A 16,641-nucleotide genomic window follows, 5' to 3' on the forward strand; every position below is an offset into this window, starting at 1 on the left:
GTGGGAGTCGTTATGACCATACTAACCAAACTGGCAACATCTTTCTCCATAGACACCTGGCTCGGAATCTGCTTTCGCATTTACACTCAAAGTCAGAGCCACGGAGGCTTAGCCCCTGGTTCGGGCTTCCTTGAGAGTTTCGTTACCAACTTGTCTTGTAACTTTTGCGTCCTCTAGGGTATTTTCTTGTTGCCATCATGCATCCAAGCGGCTGTGCGGCTCTTCCCTGTTTACTTGGAGAAATGGAGCAGTATTAAAGACAAATGCTTCCTAGTGCGAGCCCAAACCTGGCTACCCCCAAAAAAGGCGCAACGAGCGCACCCATCGCAGAGAATGAGGGCCAGAGATCCACGCCACCGAGGTGCAGCCGCTTATAGGTAAGACGGTGATATAGCGAAGGGGTTTTTAGAAGCTTACTTACATTTAAGCGACCACGCAAGCCTCTATACCGCACATCGACTGCCCAACGACCACACTCCAGAAGCCTAGCAAAAAATAAAAAATAAAAAGCGCAAGCGAAGCACACAAAAGCATGGGACACCAGGCCAAAACCGCTCATCGGTAAGAAGGTGATATGGTAAAGTGGTTTAAAAAAGTCTGCACGCGCTTAAGCATCTACTTAGGTCCCCATCCCGCACACGAACCACTCCGCAGCCGCACCACAGCGGCACCAACCCCAAGGCGCCGCCACCACCCTCCCTAAGCCCCCCAGGCACCACAACAAAAAACACAACCCCATGCTCTCCCCCGATAAAACTGGATCTACGTTCGCACCACCTCCACTCAGTTGTCCAGAAAACCCTCCTCTTATTTGGCCTTGGGAACTGCATGTATGTATTGGGCTACTGCAGTCCACCTTTTTTTGTTGAGTAGCATTTTATCTATGACGTTGTTGAGATTAAGGGTTCCTATCCTTTCCTGCATCACGTTTAGTTAAGCTTGCCACTTGATGCAGTGGAAGAACGAATGTTCTGCGTCATTTTTGTCGTAGCCACGGTACTTGCAAGCAGCCGTCTGTGTTTTCCGCATCTTTATAACGTACGACCGAAAATACCCGTGATTTGAGAGGAATTAGGAAAGGTAGTAATCTACTTTTCCATGTTTCCGCTTTGTCCATTCCTTGACATCTTTTATCAGGCATGCCATCCATCTACCTCTAGATTGCTCTTGCCATCTATGTTGCCAGTGTTTCCAAGTGATTTCCCAGGCATTTTTCTTGACCTCCATTCTTTCTAGGTCCTGCTCCGTAAGGTATTCCAATCTTCTTATATCTCAGTGCCGTACAAAATAACAGACTGAGCCGTAGACATAAGGAGCCTGCGTTTTTCAGGCTTTGGGCCTCTAACGTTTGGAATAATTCGGCTTAAGGCCGCTACTTTTGACGCCACCTCGTCTGCTGCTTGCTTAAGGTGACTTCAAAACATGAACTTTCTATCCAGCGTCACCCCTAGGTATTTTACGGCATCCTTCGTCATTACTTTTTCTTCTTGTACCTTGTGAGGGATGATAATACCTATCTCTCTTGTCGTCGAGAGTACCATCTTTGTCTTTCCTGCACATCTTTGAGTCTGTGATTCACCATCTATGAAGCCACTCTTTGCACAACCTTGTTAAGTCGTATCCGGAAAAGTTCCATCGTGCGTTCGACAATGACTACAGCAGCATTATTCGCGTACCCTCCCAAGAACGGCCCCTCCAGCATTTCCTGGCAAAATAGTCCATCTTATAACACGTTCTAGGGATCGTGTCCAAGTAGGGATCTTTGGACTGCCCCTGCAGTTATTTTCTCCTTTGTTTTGTCTTCTGTTGTCATATAAGTCAAGAAACGATCCTTGAGATAATCTTTCAATACTCTCAAGAGATAGTCTGGTATTCTAAATGTGTATTTCGGAGCTTTAAGCATGTCCTTTCATTTTGCAGAGTTAAAAGCGTTCTTTACATCCTAGGTCACCAGAAGAATGAGGGGTCTTACTCCATGGCATATATTTTGAGTGTTCTGAACTGCTTGTTTTACTCTTTCTACTGCTCCTATGGTAGATTTTCCTTTCCTAAATCTATACTGCCTGTTGAATAAGTCTTCCGTGGTTTGTATGGCCTGTAGAAGATGGGCCTTGCGCAGCTTTTTGTATAACTTTCCAGGTGCGTCCAGCATGCATAATGACCTTAAAAATGACGAGAAGTTAGGCTTCCCCTTAACTTTATCGATCAGTACCAGCCATGCCTTCTTCTAGGGAGTTGGGAACAACGTCTTCCACAAACATGCATTGTATAGGTTTGAGAGCAGTTGAGGTCAATTTGTCACCTTTGTTTTCATGACTTCTGCCGGTATGTGATCTGGTCTAGAAGCTTTTTTGTTTTCAAGTGATGCTGCTAGCTCTAGTTTCTAAAGGTACATCTTTTATAAGCTCTAAATCTGCTTGATCCTCGAATTCTGGATGCGTCGGCAATTGCGTATTTACGATATACCTCATGGTATCCGTGTCTTTAATTGTAGTTAGTACCAGTCTCTTCAGTTTTTCCAACACTGTTTGGTAATCTCTGCCTCAGATGTCATTATTTACTTTATAGCACAGAGTCAGCCAGCACTGCTTTTTGCTGTTCTTAATTGCAGCTTGCATTGGTTCTCTTGCAAGCTGGTACTATTATTTTTATTATTCTTTTTATTGACCTTGTAATTATAATATTTCAATCATCATTATAAAGTTAATTCTGATAATTCTTATTTTTATTACTATTATCATTATGATGACTATTACTTTTATCATAACTATCGCAATTATCATCATTATAAGCACTCTTATTACCTTTAAGATTTTTATTATTAATGTCATTATCGTCATTTTTACAATTATAATTATTTTCCGTACCATTTACATTATCTTCAATAAATTAATTTATCAATAACAAGAAATTATAACCTTTATATTTATCATCATCATCCCTTCTTTTAGTTTGACCATCATCATCAACATCTTCCGTGTTATCTACATGGCCACCATTATTTCTATCGTTTCTATTACTATTACTATCATTATTACAAGAAATATTACTTAAATAATTATTATTTTTATTAACAATATTGTTATTATTGTGATAAAGGTTATTATTTTTATTATCTTTATTATTGTTCTTATCATAGTGACTGTTTTAAATGTCTTTCTTATAATCAACATCATTATCATTGCAGTTATCATTTGTTTTGATATTATTTTTATTATAATCATTTTTTCTTCTACCTTTATTTTTATTGCGATGATTATTATAATAGTCAGTAATATTATAATTTATATTATAAGCATGATTATTATTTTAACCATCATGATTGTCATCAATAGTAATGTTATTATCATCACCACTACATTATTATCACTACTATTATCATTGTCACTATCATTTTTTTAATACATTCTTTACCATTACCATGATTATCGTCATCGATAGCATTCTCATTATTATCATCATTATACCATGGTAATCATCATTATCTGCCTTATCATTCTTAATTGTACCATTATTATTATAATGACAATAATTATGCTTATTTTTACTAATATTAAGTCTCCATTTTCATTATTATTTCTATTTTCATTATAGTAATAAATGATACAATACATATTTTTATGTTTTTTGTCATTATCATAATTTTCCAAATTATTCTTATCATCTTCACCATCATCGTCATTATCATCATTATCAACATTATTATCTATATTATTATTATCATCGTTATAACTTTCATTATGATCATCATCGTCAGCATCATAAATGTTATTGATATCATAATTACCGTGTTTTTTTTCTAAGGTCATCCAGAGTGCCTTCATGCACGATAAAAGGGTGTACGAGCCCTCCCCTGTGTAGAACTCATTATAACCATACCCAATGAATTGGCAATACCTTTTTTCTGGGACACCCGACTTGAAATCTAGTCTCGCATTTAGATTTCAAGCCAGGGCCACGAAGGCTTTGCCCTTCATACGGGCTTTCTTCAGTATCTCGTTACCAACGTGTCTTGTAACTTTTGCGTTGTCTAGGGTATTTTCTAGTTTTCGTCATGCATCTGAGCTGTTCTTCTCCGTTAAGTTGAAGAAAAAAAGCAAAACAATAAGCAAAAGCCCCCTAGCATGAGGCCAAACCCAGCCACCCTTAACAAAGGCGCAAGAAACGTACCCACCGAAGAGCCCGTCAGGCAGAAATTTAGGCCACCGAGGTACAGCTGCTCATCACACAGTGTGGCCGAATGCCGCTTTCTGCAGCCAAAACTCCAAAACAAAAGTTTTTAGTTAGGGTATTTTTGTCATGAAGTTGGCTAAAGGAGTATCTTCAGAAACGAGAAATGTTCGGAGTAAGGTCAATTGCCTCGAATTCCTTCCAAAATCTTAGTCTAAATGTGGCCGTTACGGCACGTGGAGCCACGGGTAGGGAAAATCGATTAATAAACGCTTGCATCAAACAAGTGTGAAAGTTTTTACTGCCAAGTAAACCTTAAACAAAAAAATGGATTATACATCTGAAGGTTAGTACAATACTTTCAAAAAGTTCTATTTATGAAGTACTAAATAGTGAATTGTTAAAAAGAGGTATGCCCAGACTGTGTTTTATTATTATTATTATTTTTTATGTTATCTACATAGTCGAGTGAAAACTTTCTTATCATTAAAGATCCTGCTCTCCAAGTTATTGAAATTTATTAATAATTTTTTTATGTAAAAAAAAAAAAAAAAAAAATTAGCTGCCCACAGCTGCCCGTGAAATTTTTTTGTACATTTATTTACAAAAATAATTTAGTAAGACGGCACATATACGCACCTGGAAGTACCTAATATAACTGTGATGTGAGTGTGCAAACGTGTGTATGTATAAGACTTTCTGATTTTTCATGCGCGTGCCACGCCAGAAACTTACACTCACACACACACACACACACACACATGCACGCACACGCACAAACAAAAGTACACACACATATATATATATATATACCTTATGTACAGTTGCAATAACATAAAAGATCAGAAGTGCCTCATGTTTGAAGCGAATTCACTGTGAGTATTCATTGTGAATATTAAATGTAAAAGTTTCATTTGTTTTTTTAGGATCCAGTACTTTGACGGAAGATAAAGAAACAAGTTAAAAACTATTCCTTATAATAAATAAAGAAACTAAAAAAGACATCAAGGATACATATATAATGATAGCAAATTTTATGTCTGAAACGCATAAATGTCAGTACATATTGTCAAATGATGAGCAAATGAAAATAGCAAAATTAATGTCCGAGATGAAAAAGAGGTGGAACTCTAGTATTAGAACAGAAAAAAATTTCCGAATGAAAAATAAAGATTGTCTATCAAAACCAGTATATTTAGACAAACCAGAGAAGGAAAAATCTGTTACAAAGCAATCCACCCCAGGTAGTCCAGAAGTGAGTTTTTCAGAGTCTTTTGATCGTAGTAAACAAAGTAAAACTGAAAATTTACGAGCAACAGTATCAGCAGTCAAACTTTTTTATTCTGCAAAAAGTAAATTGCGGGCTGAATGTAAAACAGATCTTGCTATGGTAGTAGATGATATTAAAAAAAATAGTCCTATGAAAGCTAAAAAATACAGAAAAAATTTGGAATCCATGGGTAATACAAATATTCCTTTTACAAGTGACAAAGCCTTATCTCTGTTTGTTAAACTTGGGTTATTACAAGGTAAATACCAACAGTTTCGTAACGCTTATTTAAAAAATGAATTAAACATGATACTTTTATATAAAAAGCTACAAAAGTCAAAATTGTAGTGCTACCCAACTTTGGGACTTTCTTTTACTATAGATAAAGCTGAAGTGAAATTACAACCTCTATTAGATCATACATTAGATCGTATCCTTTTAATTTAAACAGAAGTAGTGAGAACTTAATCAGAGGATAAAGTTTAACTTTATTTTGTAAATGGGACTGATATGTTAGTTCGGGACACTCTGCGTACAAACAAAAGCTTGACGAGAACAGCTATAGCGATAAGGGTATTTGTTTTACATCCGTAGTTCCACTACAACTTTTTCACACTAATACTTCGACAAAAGAAATAACTGTTGTATAGAAAATTTTAAGAACATCGTCAACAAGATATTATCGGCCTATTTCAATTGAATGTGCTAAAGACTCAATTGATTTAACAAAAGAAACAATAAGAAGACAGTGGAAAATATCAAGCTCAAACAAAAGAAGAAAAAGAATCACGAAAAAAAAAAAAATTAATATTCAAGCAGCCTTCAAAAAAAAATAGGCTTAATTGTTGACGTACCAAAAGCCAGATGTGGTACTTTAAACGATGAAAATATGGCTCGAGGTTCTATTGACAACTATCAAAAATCTGTAAAAATAATAAGAATTAATCAAGATATCATATATCATTTTAATATTATTTTGCAAACTATCGCCTGTAGTCATGGTCTACACGAAAAAAATTTTCGCACGTATGCTGTTAAATTAGCAAAAGATATTGTATAAAAATATCTCTGGTATTACATGCTAATATAAGTTCACAAACTTCTGATTCATGGCCCAATAATAATAAAATATTCAGTGTTGCCTATTGGCCCAATATCTGAAGATGCGCAGAAAGCCTGCAATAAAGTTTTTAAAATTTATCGCCCATATTTTGCAAAAAAACATTATCGTCAAAAGACAATGGAGAATGTCTTCAAATGATTTCTGATTGCATCTGATCCACAAATATCTAGTTGCTAAAAATGACATTTAAAAATATCCAAATCTTTATCTAAAGATTGTATTAATTTGCTAGTACCTCCAAATGTGAATAATATAATAGAAGATGAACAATCTCATGACAGTTCTTTGGCTTCTGAAAAAGATGGATAAAGGTGACTGTGACTGAAATGAGATAGGCTATCAAAATTTTTTCATGTAATATACAATAAATTATACATATTTTATTAATTCAAATTGAACACTGCACTTTTAAACTAAAAATTTGTAAATTACTCTTTGATTTCAATAAAAATATATCAGTACATGAAAAAAAAAAGTTTTTTAATTATGTAATATTACCATGTTGCTTTTCACCATTTTGAATTTGTTAATTTTTTATAAATTTTCAGCTACTTAGCTTGGAAATTAAAAAAAAAATTTTTTATTCAATTGTCAAAGTTCTGTAATTTTTATAAGTTTTTCCAACTGTCATGACGCCATATTAGGTCAGCCATTTGGAATTTACTATTTCTGATAACAGATTTATGATAAACAACCCTAATAACCCCTATATACCAATTTATAGATCATTATAAGTTATAGATCATCATCAAATTCGTGATCAGTGACCCCTGAAACCTATAAATTGACATGCATCTCGATATATTGAATTATATACGCTATTTCACGCGAAGGGGTATAAATTGGAAAAAAAGAGGGTGGCTTTTTGAATTGTTAATATCAAATTCGTAATCAGCGACTACGAAAACGTATAAATTGACATGCATCTTAATTATCTTCAATAATATACACTATTTCAAGTGAAGGGGTAATTAATAGGAGTGCAAAGGGGGTGGCTTTTCAAACTTTGCATATAAAATCCATAATCAGCAACTACAAAAACCTATAAATTGAAATGCATCTTGATTATATTAAATAATATATGCTATTTCACGTGAGGGCATAGTCAATAGGAGAGAAAGGGGGTGGCCTTTCAAATTATTAAAATCAAATTCGTAATCAGTGACTACAAAAATCTATAAATTGATTAGTATCTTGACTATGTTAAATAATATACACTATTTCACGCGAGGGGGTAGCCAATAGGGGAAAAAGGGGGTGGCTTCCAAAATTTTAAATATCGGACTCGTAATCAGCAACCCCAAAAATCCCCGAGTAAGAAATTTTGAATTAACTACTTGATTTTCCGACTTTTGGCCACACAAACGGGCTTTCGGCCACACTGTACATCGGCAGGAAGAGGATATTTTGAAGTGGCCCTCAGGAGCATGCCCGCACTCAAGCACCCACGCAGGCCCTCATATTAGACACAAACTACCCCACAACCACATCCAGGAGTTCCATCCCCCCTCCCAAAAAAAAAAAAAATAAATAAAGAAAGTAGGGCCTTAAAAGTAAAGTATTCAAAAGCACGGGTCACCAGGCTGCAGCCGCTCATTGGCAGAAAGGTGATAGAGCAAAAAGGTTTGAGAAAGTCTGCAAGCGCTTGAGCACTCACGCAGGCCCCTATCCCACACATCGACCACCCCACGTTCATGCCCCGGCAGCCCCACCCGCAAAGCCCCGCATCTGCTCTCCCTGAAAACCTCAAGCGCCGCAACAAATACACTACCCATGCCCCCAGGATGGCATCAGATCCATGCTCGCAACACTTTCTCTTAGTCGTCAAGAAAACCATCCTTCTTTTGGCCCAGAGAACTGTATGTATGTATCAGGCTACTGCGGTCTTTTTTTATTTTTGTTAAGTAGCATTTTATCTATGACATTATTGGGATTTAAGGTTCCGATCCTTACTTGCAGCTCGTTTCGTTCAGCTTGCCACTTAATGCAGTCAAAGAATTAATATTTTGATCTATCTTTGTTGTAGCCCCAGTACTTACAAGAAGCCATCTGTGTTTTCCACATTTTTATAAGGTATGACCAGAAATACCCGTGATTTAAGAGAAATTGGGTAAAGTAGTAATCTACTTTCCTGTGTTTTTGCTCAGTCTATTTCTTAACATCTTTTATTAGGCGTGCCGTCCATTTACCTCTAGCTTCCTCTTGCATTCTATGTTGCTAGCGTCCCAAGGTAATTTTTTGGGCGTTTTTTTTGGCCTCCATTTCTCTGAAGTCCTGCTCCATAAGGTGCTTCATTTGTTTTTCCCTCGCAAAGAGGTCGACGGGAGTTACGCCTGCTTTCACCATTATCGCAGACGCTGAGACTGTGTGATAGGGAGAGGCTATCCTCAAGGCTCCTATTCTTTGAACTTGGGTGATTTTTACTCTCTTCTTTTTAACGTTCATCTTTTCTCCCCCCCATATCTCGTCCCCATACAAGATAATAGACTGGGCCGTTGACATAAGGAGCCTGCGCTTTGCAGATTTTCGACCTCTGACGTTCAGCATGATTCGGTTTGATGCCACTACTCTAGCCACCGCCTTGTCTGCTGCTTGCCTAAGGTGACCCTTAAACTTGAGCTTTCTATCCAGCATCACCCCTAGGTGATTTACGGCATTTTTTGTCATTACTTCTTCTTCTTCTTGTATCTTGTGGGAAATGATAGTATCTATCTTTTACCTTGTCAATAGTCGCATCTCCGACTTCTCTGCTGCAACTTTGAGTTTATGGTTCCTTATCTATTGAACCACTTCTCGCATAACCTGTTAGAGTTGTCTCTGGACAAGTTCCATTGTGCGTTCAACGATGACTACAGCAGCATTATTCACGTACCCTCCCAAGAATGTCCCCTCCGGCATATCCTGGCGAAATAGTCTGTCGTATAACACGTTCCAGAGATCGAATCCAGGTAAGGATCTCTGGACTGCCCCTGCAGTAATTTTCTCCTTTGTTTCGCCTTTTGTTATCGTATAGGTCAAGAAGCGGTCCTTGAGATAATCTCTTTATACTCTCAAAAGATAGTCTGGTGTTCTAAATGTGTGTTTTAGAGTGGGAAGCATGTTCTATTATATTGCTGAGTTAAAAGCGTTTTTTGCATCCAAGGTCACCAGGAGAATGAGGTGTCTTGCTCAACTCGCTTTTACTGCTTTTATAGGAGACCTTTCTTTTCTAAATCGATACTGCTTTTATAATATATCATTATTACCGTTATTATTAATTATATTGTTATTGTTATTAACATTCTTATTATTATTCTGAACATCATTATCATTATGATCAGTATCATCGCTATTATTCTAATTGTTATTATCATTATTATTATTGTTATTATTCTATATATCTTCTCTTTATATCATAATTATATTCTTCGAAATTTCGACTATTATCATTATCACTGTAGTCTGCATTGATGTAAATATTACAACTTTTATTTGATATCTTGGTATCATTTGCATGAAAGTTATTTTATTCATCATTATTATGTTTATCATTGAAGTGATGGTAAATATCCTTATTATTGTTATTAATACTTCTATTATTACTATTAACGTCTTTATCATTGTTATTACCATTCTCACATGTATTATTGCCATCATTATTTAAATCGCCGTCTTAAAAATTATTATCATTACTATCTTTTTTACTATTATTATAATTAATTTCATAAATATAATATTATAACCATTGTCATCATTATTTTTTATTTTAATAATCATTTTTTTTTATTACTATTATTAATATGATAAGTTACTTTACAAATATCATTATTATTGTTGTTTTCGTTGTAATAATAATTATTTCAATTAATATCATCACTGCCAATAGTATTATAATCAACATAAACGTTATTATTATCATTTATATCATCATCAATATCATTACTATCATAGTTATCAAAACCTACATCAGTTTGATAGTAATCGTTTTTATAATTATTATTAAAATTGATTTTATTATCCTTATAATTCTTACTGTAAATATTATTTCTTACACTATTACAATTATAATTATTTTCGCCATTATAATTATCATAATTTTATTTGTCATTAACAAAAAAATTTGTACCTTTAAATTCATTATTATTATTTTTCTTAGTTCAACTATCATTATCAACATTTTTATTATTATCCAATTCACTACTATTATTTCTATCATTTTTCTCACTATTGCTATTTTTGTTATAATGAATATTATTTAAATGAATATTATTTCATTAACAATAGCGTTATTTTTGTGTTCAAGGTTTTTATTATCATCTTTAATACAATTTTCATTATTATTATTGTAGCAACTATTTTAACTATCATTATGATAATCATGATTATTGCTAATGTTTTAATCATTTCTTGTATTATTTTTATTATTCTTATTATTCTTATTTTTATTATTATTGCAATGACTATTATAATAGTCAATATTATTACAGTTCATATAATAATTATGATTTTTTTATCTTTATCATCATCATCATTATTATTATTATACATAGCATTATTACCATGATTACTATTCATAATATTATCATTATCATGAACATCCTTACTATTATCATTAAAATTATTATTATCATTATCATTAACATTGTTATTTTTATTATTATTACTGTTGTGATTGTTATTGTTATTACTAGAAGTCTTGTTATCATCGTTATTCTCTTTTTTATCTGTACCATTATTTATGCATTGTAGTCAGCATCGATGTAATTATTATAACTTTAATTAAATATACTGTTATCATCTTTATAATATTTATCATGATTATTATCATTATTATTATTATCGTAGTAATTTAAACTTTCCTTATTATTACCATAACAATTATAATCATTACTTGTTACGTTATCATCATGGTTATTACTAATATCATATCTGTTATCACTTTTATTATTATAACCATTATCGCCTTAAAAATCATGACTATCACTATCATTTTTATTATTTTTATTATTTATTGCATAATAATGATATAAAAGTCATCATTAACATTATTTCATTGTTATAATCATGATTCTTTTCATAATAGTAATCAATGTCATGATAATGAGCATCACAATTATCACTGTTTTTCTAATAATTATTGTCATAATAATTATTTTAATTAATATGATCAATATTATCAGTATAATCATGAATATAAACGTCATCATCATTAATGTTACAATCATCAATATTATTATGATTATTACTGTCAAAACCATCGTCAACCTTATGATTACTAATCACTATCATTTCTTATAGTAATTATTATTTTATTCATTATTAAAATCATTTTTATCATTTTTATAATTCTTCTATTTTCCAAGGTCATCCCAAATGCCTTTATGCACGATAAAAGGGCGTACGAACCCTCCCCTGTGTGAAAGTCGTTATCACCATACCCGCTAAACTGGCAAGACCCTTCTTCTGAGAAACCTGGCTAAAAATCTGCTCTTGCATTTACTCTTCAAGCCGGGGCCATGGAGGCTTAGACCCTGGTTCGGGTTTTCTTAGTGTTTCATTACCAACTTGTCTTGTAACTTTTGCATCCTATAGGGTATTTTAATCTTTATCATTAGTGTCTGTTATGCATACGAGCGGCTCTTTTCTGTTTATTTGAAGAAAAGAGCAAAACAATCAGCAGATGCTTCCAGCGCGAGCCTAAACCCAGCCACTTTCAACAAAGGTGCAAGAAGCGCACCCACCGCAGAGCCTATGGGGCGGAAACTTAGGCCACCGAAGTACAGCTGGTCATCAGTAGAAGAGTGATATGGCGCAGCAGCCCTCAGGAGCCTGCCCACATTTGAGCACCCACGCAAGTAGGGCAGCGGAAGCAAAGCCCCCAAAAGCTTGGGCTGCCAGGCCACAGCCGCTCTTTGGTATAAAGGTGATAGAAAGAAATAGTTTACGGGAGTCTGCACGGGCTTAAAAACTTATAAAGGCACCCATCCCACACACCAACCACTCCACAGCCATGCCCCAGAGGCCCCACCCTCAAGGCCCCACCACCCCTAATATGCCCAGGCGCCGCAGCAACAACACCGCCCCACATCCTCATGATGGCACTGGATCCACGCTCGCACTACCTCTGCTTAGTGGTCCACAAAACTATCCTCATTTAACGCCCGGAGAACTGTATGTATGTATTGGGCTACTGCAGTCCATCTTTCTTAGTTGAGAAGCATTTTATCTATGACGTTGTTGGAATTGAAGGTTTCGATCCTATTCTGCAGCACGTTTTGTTTGGCTTGCCACTTGATGCAGTCAATGAACTAATTTTCTGCGCCATCTTCGTCATAGCCACGCTACTTGCTAGAAGCAGTCTGTGTTTTCCGCATCTTGTTAAGGAATGAACGGAAATATTCGTGATTCAGAAGGAATTAAGTAAGGTAGTAATCTTCTTTCCCGTGTCTTCGCTCAGTTTATTCCTTGATATCTTTTATTAGGCATGCCGTCAGTCTGCCTTCAGCTTTTTCTTGCCATTTCTGTTGCCAGCGTTCCCACGTAATTTCCCCAGCGTTATTCTTGGCATTTATTCTTTCTGTGTCCTGCTTCGTAAGGTGCTTTAATCGTCTTTCCTTCGCAAGGAGGTATCTATCTCTTTTCTCGTCAATAGTAATATGTCTATCGTCCCTGCTGCAAGTTTGAGTCCATGGTTCTCCATCCATGAAGCCACTACCTGCATAACCTGGTTGAGTAGTATCTGGACAAGTTTTGTCGTGCGTTTGCTGGTCACTACAGCAGCATCGTTTGCGTATTTTACCAAGAACGTCCTCTTTGGCATTTTCTGGCGATATAGTCCATCGGTTGACACGTTCCAGAGATTGGGTTCAAGTATGAGTCCCGGAAATGCCCCTGCAGTTATTTTCTTCTTAGTTTAGCCTTCTGTTGTCGTATAAGTCAAGAAGCGTTCTTTAAGATACGCTTTTAATACGCTCAAGAGATAATCTGATATTCTTAATGTGTGTTTTAGGGCATAAAGCATATCATCTTGCTGATTTGAAAGCGTTCTTGCCATCCAATATCACCAGAAGAACGATGATGGAGAGTTAGGCTCTTCGTTGCCTTTATCGATCAGTACCAGTCATGCGTTTTTCCTCGAACTTGGGAACAACCCTTTTCGCAAACATGCAGTCTATAGATTTAAAAGCAGTTGCTGATGTTTTGCCACCACTGTCCTGATGACTTCTATGATCTTTTATGAGTGCCAAGTCCGCTTGATCCTCCAGTTAGAGATCCATCAGAAATAGCGTATCCACGATATGCTTTATGGTATTAGTATCCTTGTTTTTCTAGAATGATCTGCCCCAAAGATTGTTACTAACTTCCTAGTACAGAATCTGCCAGCATTGCTTTTTGCTGTTTTAAATGTCAGCTCACATCGGTACTGGTGCTTGCTGGTACTTGGCGTACCTTTATCTAGCCTCTGGTCTGATTTTGGCACTTCGATAGAGGCATCTGTGTTTGGGTCATTAGTGCTTCAGTTTCACCAGTAAGTTGAGCATTTGCCGTTCTGTCTTTTTTTCTGGGCATGAAAGCCTTAAATACAGTCTTTAGAAGTCGTATGGTTGCCTTGGTGAGCTTTTGTACTCCTTTTACTATATCCACGTTTGTATCATTGCTTTACATCGCAGTGATGCCATTTTTGACTATTTATGATAGTGACTCTGTATCTAACTTCTTAACATTCCATCCTGTTTTGCGTTTAATACCTTTTTGTGTGATATATATCAGTGATTTCGAAGACAGTAAATTAGTGATTTTTACTTTTTTTCTCCTGCATGACTAGCCATTCCTTAACTGTTGGTGCAAAGCCCTCCAGAGCCTGTGATATGTCTGGTATTATTCCGCCAAACTCCGACCTTTGAAAAGTCGTGGTCCTTTCTTTGCTTACAACGACAAGTCCTAGCCTTGCCACCATATTGAAGACTGCCTAATTCTTAGAAATTGTTGCAGTAATGCCCCATTTTACTACTCTAGCATTGAATTCTCTTGCGACTATAAGGTCACTTTTCATGCCATTGTTGATGCTATTTTCAAGGTAGTTTATTTTTCTCCTATATTATTTGATACTAGTGTTTGGTGAGAAGTAGCAGCTGACATACGTAATGCCTCCCCTTTTCAACAAGACAAAATGTCTTACTGATCCGCTTTCGTCTAGGCGGATTTTGTCTGGTCTAGGAACTAAAACGGCCGACATTTTTATTGCGTTGCTGAACTGCTTAGACAGCTTATAGTTCCTGTACTGTTTGCTCATGAGCGCTACGTCTACCCTTGTTTTACATAATATTTATGGCCGAAGGGCATCTGCGTCAATTGCCCAGTTCATGTTTCTTTGGAGAACTCAGGGCATTATGTCGGGCTTCTTTTCCTTCTGTCCCGGATCTGTCTAAGGGCTCTGCACACTCCAGATTCAGGCACATAATTCGTACTCTCTCCTCCATGTGCAAATTAACTGCATAGGACACATCGTGGTTTGGCCTTGCAGTCCTTGGCTCTGTGAATTTTTTTTCTGCATCTCCAGTAGAAGCCTGATTGGTCTGGGCCTCTGCAGTCGTATCTTGAGTGCTCATATCTCAGGTACCTGTGGCATTGCTAGGGAATAATCCTGTGGCTTAGTCATCACCTATTTCATCCTTTTGCTATCGTTTCTTTCCTTAAAAGTAACAGAGCGCTAGCCTTAGCGCTAGTCAGCCAGCACTGCTATTTGCTGTTCTTAATAGCAGCTCGCATCCTCTTTCTTGTAAGCTGGTACTCGGAGTACCTTTGTTTAGCCTCTGGTCTCTTTCTGGCCCTTTGATAGAGGCATCTGTGTTTGAGAAATTGGCGCCTTAATTATAAAATTTCCATGTTTCACCAGTAAAAAGACCGTTCCATCTTTCTTTTCTGGGCATGGAAGCCTCACATTCAGTTTTTATGAGTTGCATTATTGCCTTGGTGAGTTTCTATACTCTTTTTTTTGTGCTTAGTTTTCTTCTATCGCTTTTAATAGCAGTAATGCCATTCTCAACTTTTTCTGCTAGTCGTTGTATGTCCAGATTCTTAACATTCTTTTCTGTTTTGTGTGCTATGCCTCTACTGTTTGTTGTATTGGTGATTTTAACGACGATATATTGGTGATTGCTTCTACTTTCGTCCTCAATTACCTGCTACTTCTTCACTCTCGGCGCAAGGATTTCTGAAGCCAGTATCATGTTTGGTATTGATTTTCCAAATCCTGGGTTTCGGAAAGTCGTCGTCCTTCTTTCGTTTACAACGACCAGTCGTAGCTTTGCCGCCATATTCCACTAGAACTGCCCGGCCCTCAGAATTGGTTGTAGGCATTTCTCGTACTACTGCTCTTACATTAAAGTCTCCAGCGACTTTGAAGTTACCTTTCATGCCGTCCCTGATGGTATCTTTGAGGTAATTTATTCTTCTCTTGTATTCCTTCATACTAGTGGTTGGTGAAAATTAGCTGCTGACATACGTAATATCTCCACTTTTTAACCAGACGAAATGTCTTACCGATCCACTTTCGTCTAGGTGGATTTTGTCTGGTCTAGGAACTGAAATAGCCGACATATTTGTTGCGTTGCTGAGCCGCTTAGATGGCTTATAGTTCCTGTACTGTTTGCTCGTGAGCGCTACGTCTACCCTTGTTTCACATAATATTTATGGCAAAAGGGCATCTGCATTGATTGCTCAGTTCATGTTTCCTTGGAGAACTCTGGGCATTTTCTCATGTTATTATTTCTGCTATTTAGGTCCTGTCTAAAGTTTCTGCACGCTTTATATCCAGGAACATGATTGGTGCTTCCACCTCCATGTAAAAATTCACTGCATACGACACATCGTGGTTTGCCCTTGCAGTCCTTAGCTCTGTTTTTGTCCTTCCCGCATCTCTAGCAGAGGCCTGATCGGTCAGGGCCTCTACAGTCGTATCTTGTGTTCCCATTTTCAGGCACCTTTAACATCGACCTGTACCTGGACGATGATCCTGCGCCTTAGTCAGCACCTGATTTATCCTACTGCTATCATCCCTTTCTTTAAAAGGAACAAAGTGCCAGCCTCGTCCATTTTG

At 36.4% G+C, this 16,641-nt stretch overlaps 1 protein-coding gene across 1 annotated transcript; it reads right to left on the reverse strand.

Annotated features, from left to right (window-relative positions):
- Window positions 1-8,780: 8,780 nt before the first annotated feature.
- LOC149373772 (uncharacterized) lies at window positions 8,781-9,197 on the reverse strand. Its single transcript, XM_089595697.1, has one exon. The coding sequence runs from the start codon at window positions 9,195-9,197 to the stop codon at window positions 8,781-8,783; it is 417 nt and encodes a 138-aa protein (XP_089451823.1).
- Between the last annotated feature and the right edge of the window lie 7,444 nt (window positions 9,198-16,641).

This window comes from Copidosoma floridanum, unplaced genomic scaffold (assembly GCF_036245765.1).
Source record: "Copidosoma floridanum isolate Cflo_tuat_1 unplaced genomic scaffold, Cflo_Japanese_pri ptg000027l, whole genome shotgun sequence".
NCBI classification, from domain to species: Eukaryota; Metazoa; Arthropoda; class Insecta; order Hymenoptera; family Encyrtidae; genus Copidosoma; species Copidosoma floridanum.